The 17,306-nt window shown below is 36.6% G+C and overlaps 1 protein-coding gene across 1 annotated transcript in view; it reads right to left on the bottom strand.

Annotated features, from left to right (window-relative positions):
* The window catches only part of POF1B (POF1B actin binding protein), a 91,959-nt gene extending 75,359 nt beyond the window's left edge, over positions 1-16,600 (bottom strand). Inside the window, exon 1 of the mRNA XM_068963182.1 lies at positions 16,316-16,600. Coding sequence (XP_068819283.1) covers positions 16,316-16,600 — 285 coding nt within the window. The remainder of the gene's footprint in view (positions 1-16,315) is intronic.
* Between the last annotated feature and the right edge of the window lie 706 nt (positions 16,601-17,306).

Genomic DNA, 17,306 nt, shown 5'->3' with positions numbered 1-17,306 from the left:
CAAAAATATTATATGTATATATATAAAATGAAATCACACACACACAAAAAGAATTATACTTTTTAAATTTAGTAATATTTATCTTTTTTGCTAGTTTTTCTAAATACCCTTCAGTTCAGTTACTCAGTCATGTCCGACTTTGCCACCCCATGAACTGCAGCCTGCCAGGCCTCCCTGTCCATCACCAACTCCGAGAGTTTACCCAAACTCATGTCCATTGAGTTGGTGATGTCATCCAACCGTCTCATCCTCTGTCATCCCCTTCTCCTCCCTCCTTCAATCTTTCCCAGCATCAGGGTCTTTTCAAATGAGTCAGGTCTCCTCATCAGGTGGCCAAAGTATTGGGGTTTCAGCTTCAACATCTGTCCTTCCAATGAACACCCAGGACTGATTTCCTTTAGGATGGACTGGTTGGATCTCCTTGCAGTCCAAGGGACTCTCAAGAGTCTTCTCCAATGCCACAGTTCAAAAGCATCAATTCTTTGGCACTCAGCTTTCTTTATAGTCCAACTTTCACATCTATACATGACTACTGGAAAAACCATTGCCTTAAATATAGGGACTTTGTTGGCAAAGTAATGTCTCTGCTTTTTAATATGCTGTCTAGGTTGGTCATAACTTTCCTTCCAAGGAGAAAACGTCTTTTAATTTCATGGCTGCAATCACCATCTGCAGTGACTTTGGAGCCCCCAAAAATAAAGTCAGCAGCCACTGTTTCTACTGTTTTCCCATCTATTTGCCATGAAGTGATGGGACCAGAAGAAGTATAAGAGAAAGAAAAATATAATCATAGTGAGACATATTAACATTTCTCTGAGAATATTTTATCAAGTGCAGAAAAAAATAAGAATAGGAGCATCTTGAATGATGTCACTAATAGTTTAAATATAATGGATTTATATTTAATTAACTATATTAATCATATCCTACACAAATACGTTTTAAATTTTGTATATCATACTTTCTTAGTAGATGTCCATAAGGCTTATTTAACTTACATGCAGACTACATCATGAGAAACATTGGGCAGGATGAAGCACAAGCTGAAATCAAGATTGCTGGGAGAACTATCAGTAACCTCAGATATGCAGATGACACCACTCTTATGGCAAAAAGTGAGGAAGAACTAAAGAGCCTCTTGAAGGAACTAAAAGAGGAGAGTGAAAAAGTTTGCTTAAAGCTCAGCATTCAGAAAACCAAGATCATGGCATCTGGTTCCATCTTCTTTGTGAATTGTACCTTTTAGCATTAAAAATATTCATCTTTGTTTCATTTAAAATAAATAATTTTTTAAAAATAAAAGACAAGAAAAGAGAGGAGAAAATTCTAAAAAGAAAATTAAATTTTGAATGAGAAAGAAAATATTTAAAAGCATCAGAAATGTAATAAAGTATCCAATACTCTTAGGTAGTACTCTAAGATAGCAAATTGTTAAAATAAGCTATTGGCATCTGAAAAAAAAAAAAAAAAAAGATCAGTCTGCTTTTGAGGTATTGTTTCTCTACATCCTTGGATAATTGTTCATACCTAAATGAGAGCTGGGAAACTAGTCATCTTAGGGAGAATTCGTGAGTCAGAAAACATGTATTTTATTTCTGTATGTTAAAATAGCTATTAATTTAGAGTTTAAAAATCATGTGAAATGCAAATAGTGCTGATTTCTTACTTACCTCAATGAAATAGCTTCTGAATATTTCAGTGCAGTGGAGAAAAAAAGGAAAGCAGAAGCTGGAGAGGTGTTATTTTCTTTAAGGTTAGAAGGGAAACTTTAAAATCTTAAAACATACTCTGAATTCCCATTCATGGAACACTGCTTTGTCTTGGCAAAGGGACTTGAGTAACTCAATGAAGCTATGAGGTATGACATGCAGGGCCATCCAAGATGGATAGGTCCTAGTCAGGAGTTCTGAAAAAAATGGCCCACTGGAGGACGGAATGGCAAACCACTCCAGTATTCTTGCCATGAGAACACCATGAACAGTATGAAAAAGCAAAAAGATAGAACACCAGAAGATGAGACCTAAGGTCAGAAGGTGTTCAATATGCTACTGGGGAAGAGTGGAGGGAAATTATAAACAGCTCCAGAAAGAATGAAGCATCTAAGCCAAAGTGGAAACAATGATCAGTTGTGGATGAATGTTAGATCCATGAATCAAGGTAAATTGGAAGTGGTCAAATAGGAGATGGCAAGAGTGAACATCAACATCTTAGAAGTGAGTAAACTAAAATGGATGGTGATGGTGGTTTAGTTGCTATGTCATGTCTGACTCTTGTGAACTCCCTGGACTGTAGCCTGCTAGGCTCTTCTGTCCATGAGATTCTCCAGGCAAGAATACTGGAGTGGGTTGCCATTTCCTTTTCCAGGGGACTTTCCTGACCCAGGAATCGAACCCAGGTCTCCTACACTGCAGGCAGATTCTTTACAAACTGAGATATGAGGGAAACCCAAAATGGATGGGCATGGGCAAAATTTACTTCAGATGACCATTATATCTACTACTGTGAACAAAAATCCATTAGAAGAAATGGAGTAGCCCTCAGAGTCAACAAGAGTCTGAAATGTAGTACATGGATGCAATCTCAAAAATGACAGAATGAGATTGGTTTGTTTCCATGGCAAAACATTCAACATCACAGTAATCCAAGTCTATGCTCCAACTATCAATGCCAAAGAAGCTGAAGTTACCTGGTTCTATGAAGACCCAAAACATCTTCTAGAACTAATATTAAAAAAAGATATCCTTCTCATCATGTGTGTGAAGTCGCTCAGTCGTGTCTGACTCTTTGTGACCCCATGGACTGTAGCCTGCCAGGCTCCTCTGTCCATGGTATTCTCCAGGCAAGAATACTGGAGTGGGTTGCCATTTCCTTCTCCAGGGGATCTTCCCAACCCAGGGATCAACCTGTGTCTCCTGCATTGCAGGCAGATGCTTTATCCTCTGAGCCACCAGGGAAGCCTTTTCATCATATGGGATTGTAATGCAGAAGTAGAAGAGATACCTGAAGTAACAGGCAAGTTTGGCCTTAGAGTATAAAATTAAGCAGGGCAAAGGCTAATAGAGTTTTCTCAAGAGAACACACTAGTCATAACAAACACCCTCTTTCAACAACCCAAGAGATGACTCTACATATGGACATCACCAGATGGTCAATATTGAAATCGGATTGACTATATTTTTTGCAGCCGAAGATGGAGAAGCTCTATACAGGCAGTAAAAACAAGACCTAGGGCCAACTGTGGCGTAGATCATAAGTGCCTTATGGCAAAATGCAGGCTTAAACTGAGAAAGTAGGGAAAACCACTAGGCAATTCAGGTATGACCTAAATCAAATCCCTTATGATTATAGAGTGGAGGTGACAAATAAGGGATTAGATCTGGTAGACAGAGTGTCTGAAGAACTAAGGACAGAGGTTCCTAACATTGTACAGGAGTCATTGACCAAAAGCATCCCCAAGAAAAAGAAATGCAAGAAGTCAAAATGGTTGCCTGAAGAGGCTTTATAAATAGCTGAGGAAAGAAGAAAAGTGAAAGGCAAGGGAGAAAGGGAAAAATATACTCAACTGAATGCAGAGTTCCATAGTACAGCAAGAAGAGTTAAGAAGGCCTTCTTAAATGAACACTGCAAAGAAATAGAGGAAAACAATAGAATGGGAAAGACTAGATATTTCTTCAAGAAAACTGGAGATATCAAAAGAACATATCATGTAAAAATGAGCACAATAAAGAACAGAAACAATAAAGACCTAATAGAAGCAGAAGAGATTAAGTAGAGGTGGCAAGAATACACAGAACTATATTAAAAAGTTCTTAATGACCCAGATAACCACAATGGTATGATCATTCACCTACAGCCAGACATCCTGGAGTGTGAAGTCAGGTGGGCCTTATCTTCCTAAGCATTACTACGAGCAACACTAGTGGACATCATGGAATCCCAGTTCAATTATTTAAAATCCTAAAAGATGATGCTGCAAATTAGGAAAACTCAGCAGTGATCACAGGACTGGAAAAGGTTAGTTTTCATTTCAATCCCAAAGAAAGGCAATGCCAAAGAATGTTCAAACTATTGCACAATTGTACTCATTTCACATGCTAGCGTGATAGTGCTCAAAATCCTTCAAGCTAGGCTTCAACAGTACATGAACCAATAATTTCCACATGTACAAGCTGGGTCTCGAAGAGGCGAGGAACCAGAGATCAAATTGGCAAAATCTGTTCGATCATAGAGAAAGCAAATGTATTCCAGACAAACACCTACTTCTGCTTCATCAACTATGTGGAAGCCTTTGAATGTAGAGATCACAACAAACTGTGGAAAATTCTTAAATAGATGGGAACATCAGACCATCTTACCTATCTCCTGAGAAACCTGTATGGGGGGTAGGAAGCAACAGTTAGAATTGGGCATGGAACAACGGACTGGTTCCAGATTGAGAAAGGAGTACAACAAGGCTGTATATTGTCACCCTGCTTATTTAACTTATATGCAGACTACATCATTGGAAAAGACCCTGATGCTGGGAAATATTGAAGCCAGGAGGAGAAGGGGATGACAGAGGATGAGATGGTTGGATTTCATCACCAACTTGATGGACATGAATTTGAGCAAGCTCTGGGAGTTGGTGATGGACAGGGAAGCCTGGTGTGCTGCAGTCCATGGGGTCACAAAGAGTTGCACACAACTGAATGACTGAACTGACTAACTGACTGAGAGACATCATTCAAAATGCTGGGCTGGATGAACCACAAGCTGGAATTTAGATTGCCTAGAGAAATATCAACAACCTTAGATATTCAGGTGATACCACTCTAATGGCAGAAAGTGAAGAGGAACTAGAGAGTCTCTTGATGAGGGCGAACGAGGAGAGAGAAAATGCCAGCTTAAAACTCAACATTCAAAAAGCTAAGATCATGGCATCCGGTCCCATCACTTCTTGCAAATAGAAAATGAAAAAGTGGAAGCATTTACATGTTTTATTTTCTTGGCTCCAAAATCACCTCAGACGGTGACTGCAGCCGTGAAATTAAAAAAGCGTTATTCCTTGGAAGGAAAGCTATGATAAACAAAGACAGTGTGTTAGAAAGCAGAGATATCACCTTGCCAACAAAGGTCCATGTAGTGAAAGCTGTGGTTTTTCCAGTAGTCATGTACAGATATGAGACTTGGACCATAAAGAAGGTTGAACACTGAAGAACTGATGGTTTTGAACTGTGGTGCTAAAGAAGATTCTCGAGTCTCTTGGACTGCAAGATGATGAAATCAGTCAATCTAAAGAAAATCAACCCAGAATATTCATTGGAAGGGCTGATATTGAAGCTGAAACTCCAATACTTTGGCCACCTGATGAGAAGAACTGACTCATTCAAAAAGACTCTGATGCTGGGAAAAACTGAAGACAAAAGGAGAAGGGGGTGGCAGAGGATGAGATGGTTGGATGGCATCACCAACTCAATGGACATGAGTATGAGCAAACTCTGGGACATAGTTTAGAGCAGTGGAGCCTGGCATGCTGCATGCAGTCCATGAGGTGGCAAGTCATTCACGACCTAACAGCTGAACAACAATATAAGGGAAACCTTAAAAAGGTAAAACATACTCTAAATTCCAGGATTATTTCAGGGCAACACCTTGAAAGTCAGAACAAAATCTACTTTGTCTTCTAATATATTTTTAATACTTTCCCTTCTGATAACAAAACATTAGAATGGAAAAAATACAGTAATGGTAACTATGAAATGATCTGCTGAAACTAAAAAATATTAACTTGTTTTAACTAAAAATTCTTTAATATCTGACTAAGGTTAATTAAGGGAGATTGCTGATAAAGAGCTAATATTTAAACTCAGGGCATTCATTAACTAGCTTTTCTAACTTGGACAAGTTATTTTGAGCTGTTTACACTTCAATTTCTTATTTGTACAACAAATAATACCCAATGTATGTTTTCATTTGTACACTGTACAATTTGCACAATAGATGCAATAAAGCTTTTTCTATTTATTTTTTGGAGTTCTAATAAGTAATGTATATAAAATTTTTGAAAAATAAAATATAGCATCTATTAATATGAGGCATTATTTTTTAATAGATTGGTAACATATGTAACTAAGATATTTGTTCATTACTTGTTATGTAGTGGTAATGAATGAGACAGAAAAGACAGAATACACTTTCTACCCTCACCAAAGTTACAATCAGTTAGGGGTAAATAACAATAAAGTATAATATCATAAGAGCTACAAGGAACTTACTCTGGGAGTTTCCATGGCTAAGAGGTAACTTCAGCCTGGGACAACTTAAGATTTCATCACAGGTTACACTTCAGGAAAACTTTTTGAAAAATTACTATAATTTCAACATATCTAGATTGGTGAGAATAGAGAATAGGGACATTTCAAGTGTAAGAGTATCATGCACAAAGACATAGTTGTGGAAAAGGAGGGGCTATATTTAAAGAACAACAGTTTACATTTTGGCTGAAACATAGAACACTAGAAGAGGGGTTCCCTGAAGTAAGGTCCCTGAGAGCCAAATAATTGGAGGGCTTTGAAAGTCAGACTAAGAAATTCATAGACACTTAGTGTCATTGAAGTTTTCTTTGAGCAGTAGAGTAATATGAGGTGTTTATAGAGAATTTAAATAACTAAAATATTCTTAGGTGCAATAGAGTTTATGAAGATTTTAAAATAATTTTATTTAGAGATGTATACATCCAAGCTGAAGTCTATGCTAAGGAGAAATGGGTAAATACTATGCTTGAAGATAAAAATATTTCCTTGGAGAGTTCTAAATGTATTTTCATATGTGGATGAGTACTGAACAGTAGTAGTAGTTTTTATGAAACAATCTCAGGGCACATAACCGATATGCTAAACCAATTACAAGGTCATTGAGTAAGATTCAGTAAATGAAAACATTTCCCTTAAATATACAGGAGAGGTAGAAAGAATATTTCTATAAGCAGTGTAATTAACAGCTCTAAGTTAATTTGGTTAAAGGAAGAATCACAACAATATTCCAGGGAAATTACATGACAAATCAGAATGACAAACCCTTCAACAACATTTGGCATATTAAATAATGATAATTATTTGTCCAAAGGGAAAAAGTTTTAACTAAATATAAACAAGTCAAATCCAGATGCTTAATAAAATCCAAGAACTAAAATAGAAATCTGATTGACTTATTAAATAGCTTCCTTATATTTCTGTGTTGTTCATGTTTTTAAAGAGGCAATTTGTTCCCTACTTTCCATTTTCATTTCAAAGAGAGGGCATAGAGGAGTGAAATCTACAAAACAGTGCCAGTCATGTATCTTATTAAAACCACTGCTGACAGCCACATTCAGGAATTTTTGTGTCATAATCACAAAGAGAGAGGGGAGAGAGGAGAGGAAGTATTTGAAGTTTCATTCTATTCCCCAAAACACTTTGTTTTTTATTGACTTTGAGTTTTGATTAAAAAAACAAAAACAAAAACAAAAACCTCAACCATCAACAAGTGTATAGTCCATGGTGGAGGGGAATAAGAAATAAAGAAATAATATACTACTCAGTATTATGCTATCTTACAATACTTTAGCTAAATGATGAAAAGTGATACTGGATTTAAAAGGAGACCACACCTGGGATGGAGGTTGGGGTGGAGTACTACATTGAGGAGAGAGTAAGAAGATCCAGGGTTGAAGATGTTTTGGTGGAAGAAGACTTTCCAAATGCATACTGATGGATAGGTAGGAATCCAACAGAAATGTGAGGGAAGGGTAGATGTTGCCAGAGCAGGCAATGGAATGAACAAAGGAAGGGGTGAGAGGGAAGCAAAATGTTCAAGAAACAGACAGCAGTGAAGTGCATCTGGAATACAAGACGTAAGGAGGTGGGTAGTGACAGATAAGACTACAAAATAGAGTGAGGCTGTCCTAAAGAGTGTCTTTAATAACATCAAAGTCTAGGAGTTTGACCTAACTTGGGAACTCGATTATCAAAGTTTTTAAAAAGATTCTAAATTGCAAATTAAATGCCATTTTATTGCTGAGTTAATATATTCCATAAAAAGTTACAAGCCAACATTATTTGTTCATGATACTTCTATCAAAGCATTTATGAGTTTTTAAATAACTAAAATTTAATCAACTTATTACCCAGTGCTGGAGGTTTATATGTTTTGATACAAAGCAATCAATAAAATTTATGAGAGAAATGCAAAAAAGAATTCTGGACAGTAACAAAATATATCTGCCTCCTTGGTAAACAACATAATGTTTTAAAAGCACTGACATGTTTATTGACATTATTTATTTATGCCCTGGATTGTGTCCCCCAAAATTTCGGGTGGTTCATAATGGAGTACATACAGGAAAATGATCATGAAGCATATACAGGAATCAGGTATCAGAGACAGTATAACAGAGATAAGAGTCAAATGTGTAGACCAGGAATATCCAGTATAACATGGTGGTGATAAGCATAGACTGGAAACTAGACTGTTTAGATTTAAATCCCAAAAAAGAAAAAAAAAAAAAAAAAGAAAGAAAGAAATACCCAAAAAGAGGGGATATATGTATACATATAGCTGATTCACTGTGCTGTACAGTAGAAAGTAACACAACACTGTAAAGCAATTATACTTCAATATTTTTTTTAAATATTCAAACCCCAGTTCTACCACATACTAGCCGTATGAACTTAAGCAAGTCTCATAGCACCCCTGTGCCTTGGTTATCTCATCTGTAAAAATGGAAATGATATTTGAACTTTACTTGCTATTGTTCAGTTGCTAAGTTGCAGTCACTGAGCTGCAACACACCAGACTCTTCTATCCTTCACTATCACTCAGAGTTTGCTCAAACTTATGCCCATTGAGTCAGTGATGCCATTCAACCATCTCATCCTCTGTCTCCCCTTTCTTCTTTTGCCTTCAATCTTTCCCAGCATTGGAGTCTTTTCCAATGAGTCAGCTTTTCACATCAGGTAGCCAAAGTATTGGAACTTCAGCTTCAGGATCAGTTCTTCCAATGAATATTCAGGGTTGATTTCCTTTAGTAATGACTGGTTTGATCTTGCAGTTCAAGGGACTCTCGAGTCCTCTCCACCACAATCTGAAAGTATCAGTTCTTCTGTGCTTAGCCTTCTTTATGGTCCAACTCTCAGATCCATACATGACTACTGGAAAAAGCATAGCTTTGACTATATGGACCTTTGTCAGAAAAATGATGTCTCTGCTTTTCAATAAGCTAAGTTTGTCATAGCTTTTCTTCCAAGGAGCAAGTGTCTTTTAATTTCATGGCTGCAGTCACCACTCACAGTGATTTTGGAGCCCAAGAAAATAAAGTCTGTCACTGTTTCTATTTTTCCCCATCTATTTGCATGAAGTGATGGCACCAGATACCATGATCTTAGTTTACTTTACTTACTAAGGTTTAAAATTAATTCAATAAGCTAAGGGAGATAGGAAGTTTCAGAGAGGCTATGAAACCCAGATCATGTGCTAAAGAAAGGAAGATGCATTTTGATTGAAAGGGGGTTATTTTTTCATCTTTTTTCCTCTTAAATATTTACTGGACTTCCCTGGTGGTTCAGTGGTTAGGAATCTGCCTGCCAATGCAGAGGACACAGGTCAGTCCCTGGTCTGGTAAGATTCCACATGCCATGCTGTGGAGCAATGAGGCCGGTGCACCACAACTACTGAGCCCACACTCTAGATGCCACACATCACAACTAGAGAAAGCCTGCACACAGCAATGAAGACCCAGCACAGCCAAAAAATGAATAAATAAATAATTTTTAAAATTTTGTTCTCAAAAAGTAAGGTTCTGGGGAAATTATATAAAAGATAGATACAGTCAGCCCTCCATATGCATGGCTTCTGCATCTGCAAATTCAACCAACAGAGGACTGAAAATATTAGAAAAATAAAAATCTGGAAAGCTTCAAAAAGCAAAACTTGAATTTGATGTGTTCTGACAACTATTTATACAATATTTATATTGTATTTACAGATCTAAAGATGATTTAAAATACATGGAATGCTATGCATAGGTTATACGTAAATACTAGGCCATTTTACATAAGATATTTGAGCATCTGTAGATTTTGGTATCTGGAGCAGGGATCCAGGTACCAATCCCCCTTGGATAACAAAGGATGACTGTATATACATATATAAATAAAAATATTTAATTTCACCTTTTAAAGAAGGTTCATGAATTTAATTCTCTTTCTACTGAAATAGTCTTTCTAAACATATACTTTGAAAGTTCATGGCTTCATACTCTGTTTCATTCCTATGTGTCCATTAAAGCTGATCAGGTACATTGGCAGCAGTTTGATAGCACATCTGCACCACCATGAATTTCTTTGAATGTGAGGATTTTAGATATATTTTCATATTTTAATGAGTAGCTTGAATATATACATATATCTGCAGTGTCCAGTAGAACTCTCTGCAGTGGTGGAAATACCTTATATATTTGCTGTACAGATAGTAGTCATTAGCCACCTGTGGCTGTTGAGCGCTTAAACGTGGCTATTGTGACTGAGGAACTGAATAATTAGTTTTAATTTTAATTAATTTAAATTTGAAAAGAAAAAGAAAGAAAGTGAAGTCACTCAGTTGTGTCCGACTCTTTGTGACCCCTATGGACTGTAGCCTACCAGGCTCCTCAGTCCATGGAAATTTTCCAGGCAAGAGTACTGGAGTGGGTTGCCATTTCCTTCTCCAGGGTATCTTCCTGACCCAGGGATCAAACCCAGGTCTCGAGCATTGAAGGCATACGTTTTACTGTCTGAGCCACCAGGGAAGCTCATATTTATGATAGACTATTCATATATTATTTAATTTCTTATCGTATTTTGTCTGTGCAGCTAGTGGTTTTTGTTGGCTATATTTTTATAAATCAATAATATGAATGGAAAGAATTATAAAGTGATAACTCTGTGCTGGACACCTTCACGTGTTCTCATTTGATACTCATTACAACTCTGCTTGCTTCCCTGGTGGCTCAGATGGTAAAGTGCCTGTCTGCAATGCAGGAGACCTGGGTTCGATCCCTGAGTTGGGAAGACCCCTGGGTTGTGAAGCTACTTATTTGTAGCTCTCCCTGAGACATTACACATAGATTCACTTGTACAGGCATTTTCTCCACACAATGTTCTCTGTGACTGATCTTTAGGCTCCACAAAATATAAACATCTTTAGTCAATACCTATTGACTTTTATTTTCCTATTGATAGGTCCTATCAAATAGTTCAAGACTTTGGTGCAATGCATAAAGGAGAGACAGCAAGACTGTTGGGATGAGAATTAAATAATAAAAATTACATACATAGTACAGGATTTTGTTCGCTAAATATTGGAAACTTGTTGAACACAACTCTTTAATGTTACCTAATTTGAATTTTAAAACTTTACTTAAAATTAATAAGTAATACACTGTTCCAAGAAAGAAAACCATGGGAGCCTTATAGGTGCTTCAGTTTTAATGACTATGAGAATCACTGACTGTAATAATGGTGACTGAACAGTTTCAAAAGAAGTAGTATCTTTAAAAACCACCTGACATTTATGCTGACAGAATTTTCCAAGGCAAACCGCCATTTGAATAAATTTTCTGAATAGTATGGGAGATGCTTTACCTAGAACCTTTTAAAGCCAGCAACATGGTTAAACACCTGCCTTAGGTTATTGTTGAGATGCTGTTCTGAACTTTGTACAGAAAGAAACAGGTTAAGTTGTAATGATCTCTCTTTAGATGAAACAAACACTTCCTCAATCTAGGATAAAATTTGTGATTCTGTTCCCATGTAAAGAAAGCTATAGAATGTAAGGGTAATGGAACTCCTTCCCCTCACCGCTTCCTTCCAAGGAAACCCTCTCACTCAAGAGACCCATTCTTGGATTCTTTCTCTTTTACTGAAGGAAAAACTAGGAGAGAAAATAAAGTATCCAGTCACTTTGCAGTGCATGATTTTTGTTTTTAAGAATTAGAAATGTATCTGTTCCATTGGAAGTAAAAAAGGGATGTGATTAAGATGGCTTCTGTTGTGAAGAAAATGTTAGCTCAAATATACTTGTTTAGAAAGGTTTTCACTTTTAAATAGGGTTTAAGAGCATGGCAAATCTGGCAGTTATTTTACCAAGAATTTTCAAGAAAAAAAAAATTAAATCACAACAGTTAAAACAAAGTTCACCTCCCTCCCCATTTCCCCCACCACCTTCACACACACACACACACACACACACACACACACACACACACACTCACACACACACATAATTATAGCTTGTTAGTGCTATTGACTGAAAACAGGCCCAGCAATTTATCAGACTGCCCTTAAACAAAAGACAATTGGCAAGGGCATTTTCACCTAGCAATTAGTTGTACTCAATTTCTATAGCTTCATTTAATTATAAGCACAAAAGGGATGACTAAAGCTGAAAACTCAGGGTTCTTTATTCTATGACCTTATTCCTTTTTCAGGCAACCTACTTCCCTGAACAATCATTCACTTTAGTGACCACACCTTTGAACAACAATTTATCAAAACAACACACCCATCCCCACAGAACAGGAAAATTTTCTGATAGTGTACAGAAATCCTGGCATAGTAAAGGAGCTATCAACAATCTTTGTAACCAAAGAAAAAGAAAAAAAAATCATGTAAACAAAGAAAAGCCCAAGTTGAATAATTCTGAGAGCAGAGATCATTCATAAACTCATATTCTTCCCCGGGTTGCTTTCTGGAGTTAAATTTTGTTGCGAGCTTAAAATTTAAAAGAATGGTCATCCATATAACACAATCTCTAAGAGGTCTCTTCTTCCATCAGAACATTTTATTCAGTAAAATATTGATGGCTAAAGCACAAAATCATATTTTAAAATGAAATATAGACATACAGAACACCTACAGACTAGATCATGTATGCATGCATGAATGCTAAGTTGCTTCCATCTTGTTCGACTCTTTGTGACCCTATGGAATGTAGCTGGCCAGGCTTCTTTGTCCATGAGATTCTCCAGGCAAGAATACTGGAGTGGGTTGCCATGCCCTCCTCCAGGGGATCTTCCCAACTCAGGGATCAAACCCACATCTGTTATGTCTTCTGCATTGGCAGCAGGTGCTTTACCACTAGCACCACCTAGGAAGCCCCCAGATCTTGTTTTTCTGTCCTCAATATGGACTCTCCCTAGATAAGCAAATGGGTATTTAGATAATCATGGTGCTTCCTACATAACAGGCACTTAATAAATATGTGCTCAATGAATGATGGGTATTAAGAATATTTTATTTTGATCAATTTCTCTGTTATAACAGAACTGTTCTGTATGCATGGAAAATAACTTGAACATCATAAAAAGCTGAAATTAATAAAAGAGAAATATTCATGTCCAATGTGTATTAATATCAATGCTGTTCATTTGAGGCAGTATTTCATTTTGAATTAATGATGGGTGTTTAACATTCAGGCCTTTTAAAAGGTTGAACCAAAAGGTTTTTGTTCTCTTTAGTTTCATGTAGTTTCTAGAACTCCATTTACTTATAAGACTACATTCAGTTCTAAAATTCACTTATGACCTTGATTATACCTGCTTCTAATTCTTCCAGTTCATATGAATAAACTTAGTACTTTTAATTCTATCATCAATTTAGATAATTTCACCCACAACTGGTTTCTATATTCAATTTTCTCTGAGAAACATTCTATCAGTCAGAAAAAATAATACTGAGAGAATCATAAAATATATCTAATCAATTGTAGATAAGAAACAAAGAAACATTATATCTGGAGAAATTTAAAATATGTTTATGTCTATAAACACTATTTTAGTTCATAAGAAAGCAATAAAGGAAAAACATGTGCTAAAAAGCCAGAAATAGAAAATACTAAAGTGCTGCACAAAGCATTTGTTTAAATCTAAAATGTCTACTACACAAACTAAAAAAGAAAAGCAGTGCAATATCATTTCAGTTTCTCAAAGAGATCATATTTTACTACTGGCAATGATATATATTTTTAATCTTATGAATTCTTTTAATATCATCCAAACACAAAAATGCTAAAAACAATTAAAGTAAAAGTTTAATTGAATTCATGATAACCAATCCATTTTCCTAGCTGCCATGGTCACAAATTCGAGCATCAGAATAATTGCTATATACCAACTCAAAATATCTTTGAAACATGGCATATTAAGGAGATAATTTTAAAAATAAAGCTAAATGAAAAACGTATTAAGTAATGTGTACTTCTTGCTTGTGCTAGGCATGGTATATAATAAAGCTGCTACTACATCTTACCCATTTCATTAACATGAAGGTAATTTCAGATCAATTTTAGGTCTTACCTTATACAATGCCTTCCTGCCACTAAACAGAGAGAAAGTAAATAAAATAATAGTTTCTTAGTCACATTCTTTGTGACAGCTATCTTAAAGCTTTCTTGCCAAATTATCTTTTAGTAGATTTATGAATGCCCTTTGATATGTAACTCAGTTTGAAATTTTACCCCCCTCTTCCTCACCCAGCCCTTTTCTTTCTTGTCAACTATAAATAACTTCAGACTTCACCTTCCGTTCCAATCTCTTTTCCCAGTTTCTGTGGTGATACTTTCTGTCCTTAAGGCTCTTTGTAAATTCCTTTGGGGAACTACATTTCAGGATGGAGCTAGTCCTATGAGGATCACTTAGCAAATATCTGGTAGAAAGAAGATGATCCTTGTAAAAAGCTCAACCAGCGTGGTCCAGGTTTATTTAAAAGGAAAGTTGAACTATGGAGTATACAATAAAGTGTGACCCTAAAAGCTCTTCTGTGGTCAATGTTTATAACTTGCCAAATTTCAGCTTTAATTTTTTTTCCTATTTATTTTTCTTTTAGTAGGAAATTAATAAGAGGTTAATAATAATGTCAGGGTAATTTTAGCATACCCATGATAATGGTAACTTGCTGTTTACAACCTTTGCATAGTTTTGAGGCTACTCAGGAACATAGGTGACAGCTACTATTGTTGTTCATTAACATCCTAATGCTTAATATTGGAATGTACATTTGCATTATTATTATCACAAACTAGTAGTTTTGACTTTTTATTTTTCTTCCCTTTAACTTCAATGCAGGTGGCATTTTTCTCAAATAGGTAATTATTGCCAGTAAATGCTTGAGTTTTTCTTCTTAATGTTCCCCTCAATTTAAGCTAGGAGTGAAGTAAAACAGTAAAATTGTGGCCCTTATAGTTGTTCACTTACCTATATCTTTCAAAAATTCTTTTTAAAACAGCTTTATTATATCCCTTATACATGTTGCTTCATATCCAACTTAAAATTGTTATTTTGGGGAAAATAATCCATATTATTCCAAATCAGCATGACAATGCAGCATAGGATATCATTCTGAAGGTTACTTTCTGAGCTGTACTTTTTGATACAGTACTACTTATGTCTTGAAGCATAATTTCAGTTTGGACAGAAGTTTCCAGAAAGCTTTAAGACATGCAAATTTAATGTAAGGACAGTCAAAAATGAAAATAGACATAGAGCTGTTATTTTTATACTGTCTTTCAATGTTCTTTCACATTCATTGGCAAGATTATTAGCACAGATACTAAACTAACCCCTTTAAAAAGAAATTTATTTTATTTTAAAGGGTGTCTTAAGCTTCTACTATTTTTAGCTTTCATATAATAATTGCTTATATCTTGCCTTCCTCAATTCTATATTCACTTTCAATATTCCTTCTACTAAGACATAAATTTTCCACCTTGACTATACAAGAACCAGTGTTTCATTATCAGAAGACTAAACGCATATAACAATTCAAATAGACATTTGTGCCTGTCACTTATCCTGGAGCAGTATACTATTTGCTAAAAACAAATAACTGCTTGTCACTCCGTACATACCATTTTCCCTGCACCACCATATTTGATTTTTTAAAAAAGCTGTTTACTTTGGATATGAAGTGAACTGGTGAGAATTTATTTTATAAAAAGTTGAGGATTGCTTAATGGTAGGAATAAAAGAATACCTCAGATTAGATATTCCAATCTAATTCCACAAAAATGAGCCATCCTATATTCTAGTTAGATTGTGAAAATCATTGAAACTGATAAACAAATGGTTACAAGCATTAGTAAACTGATCAACAAATGGCTACAGCACTAGAAAAGGACAGCCAGGAGATGGAATTTGGAAGACCTTATATTGCACATAAAAGTGCAATCCAAGAGATAATATTCTGTAGAATAGAGCCAGAGAAGCAGGAAGAAAATAAATGAGTTTGACATTTCCCCCTCTTTGACATAGCTGCCTTTGTGGTACCTGGGAATGGTCACTCCAAACCAAGCTTTGGTAGGAGGAGGCAGTTTTGAGAGGGGAGAGCACTTCTCCTGAGCCGACAGGGTCCAAAGCCTGAACCACCTTGTTCATGGGCCCACTGTAAGTCCTCACTCGCTGGTACACTACAGTTTTTTCTGGAGGCTGCTGGGCTTGGCTTGACTGACGGTAGCAGTGGTAATGCTGGGGCTGGCATGGCAGCACCTCTGGGGACTGCTGAGTCCCACAGCTGCTGCTGCTCATCTCACTCCAATAGCTTGAGCTCATCATCTTCCCAGTGGTCTGCAAGATAATCCCCAAGATGTTCTCCCTAAGGAACAAACAGAGAGAGATCATGAAAGAAAGGGGCAGGAAAGCAGACAGGCAGGCACATGTTGAAACCTTTTATTAACCACTGCGGCCTATTCTGGTGCCAACAAGAGACTAGAGTTACCTGAGCAGCAGCAGAAGCAGGTCAGGCAGCTGCAGAGGAGGCAGCAAAGTAGTCGAGTGCAAAAGCAAAGTGGAGCCACCCCAGTGAGATTGCTCCAGGAAATAGTACTGCCACGCCCCTGAGGGGCGGAATCACCAGGCAGGTTTACCTGCCCGAAGAGGCCCTGCTTTGCTACGGAGATAGCTACAAGGCCGCTCAGTAGGATAGGAAGTCTAGGAAGAGCAGGAATGTGGAATTTCAGGGCTAAAGTCAGAGCTTCCAAATTCCACTGTCTTGGAAATTCACTTGAACTGTAAATAGGTAAAGACATACCCATGCCAAAATTTACTACAGAAAAAAAGTCACAGAAATCACATGAAGGTGACTTTCCCATGGTTCTTAACCTTAGGAAAGCTAATTACAAGCACGAATATTACCATTCCAGAGTCTCAGACCAAAATAAGGGATATTAGCATAGGCACCATACTAGTTTTTCCAGATAAATTTGCATTCTTTGTAAAACCCAGCTGGTAACTGCAGTTAAGGGGGATTGCTGTGGGGTCT

The sequence above is a fragment of the Capricornis sumatraensis genome, chromosome X, assembly GCF_032405125.1.
Source record: "Capricornis sumatraensis isolate serow.1 chromosome X, serow.2, whole genome shotgun sequence".
NCBI classification, from domain to species: Eukaryota; Metazoa; Chordata; class Mammalia; order Artiodactyla; family Bovidae; genus Capricornis; species Capricornis sumatraensis.
Note: the sequence above shows the minus strand (reverse complement) of the source record. Positions and strands in the feature narration are given on the sequence as shown.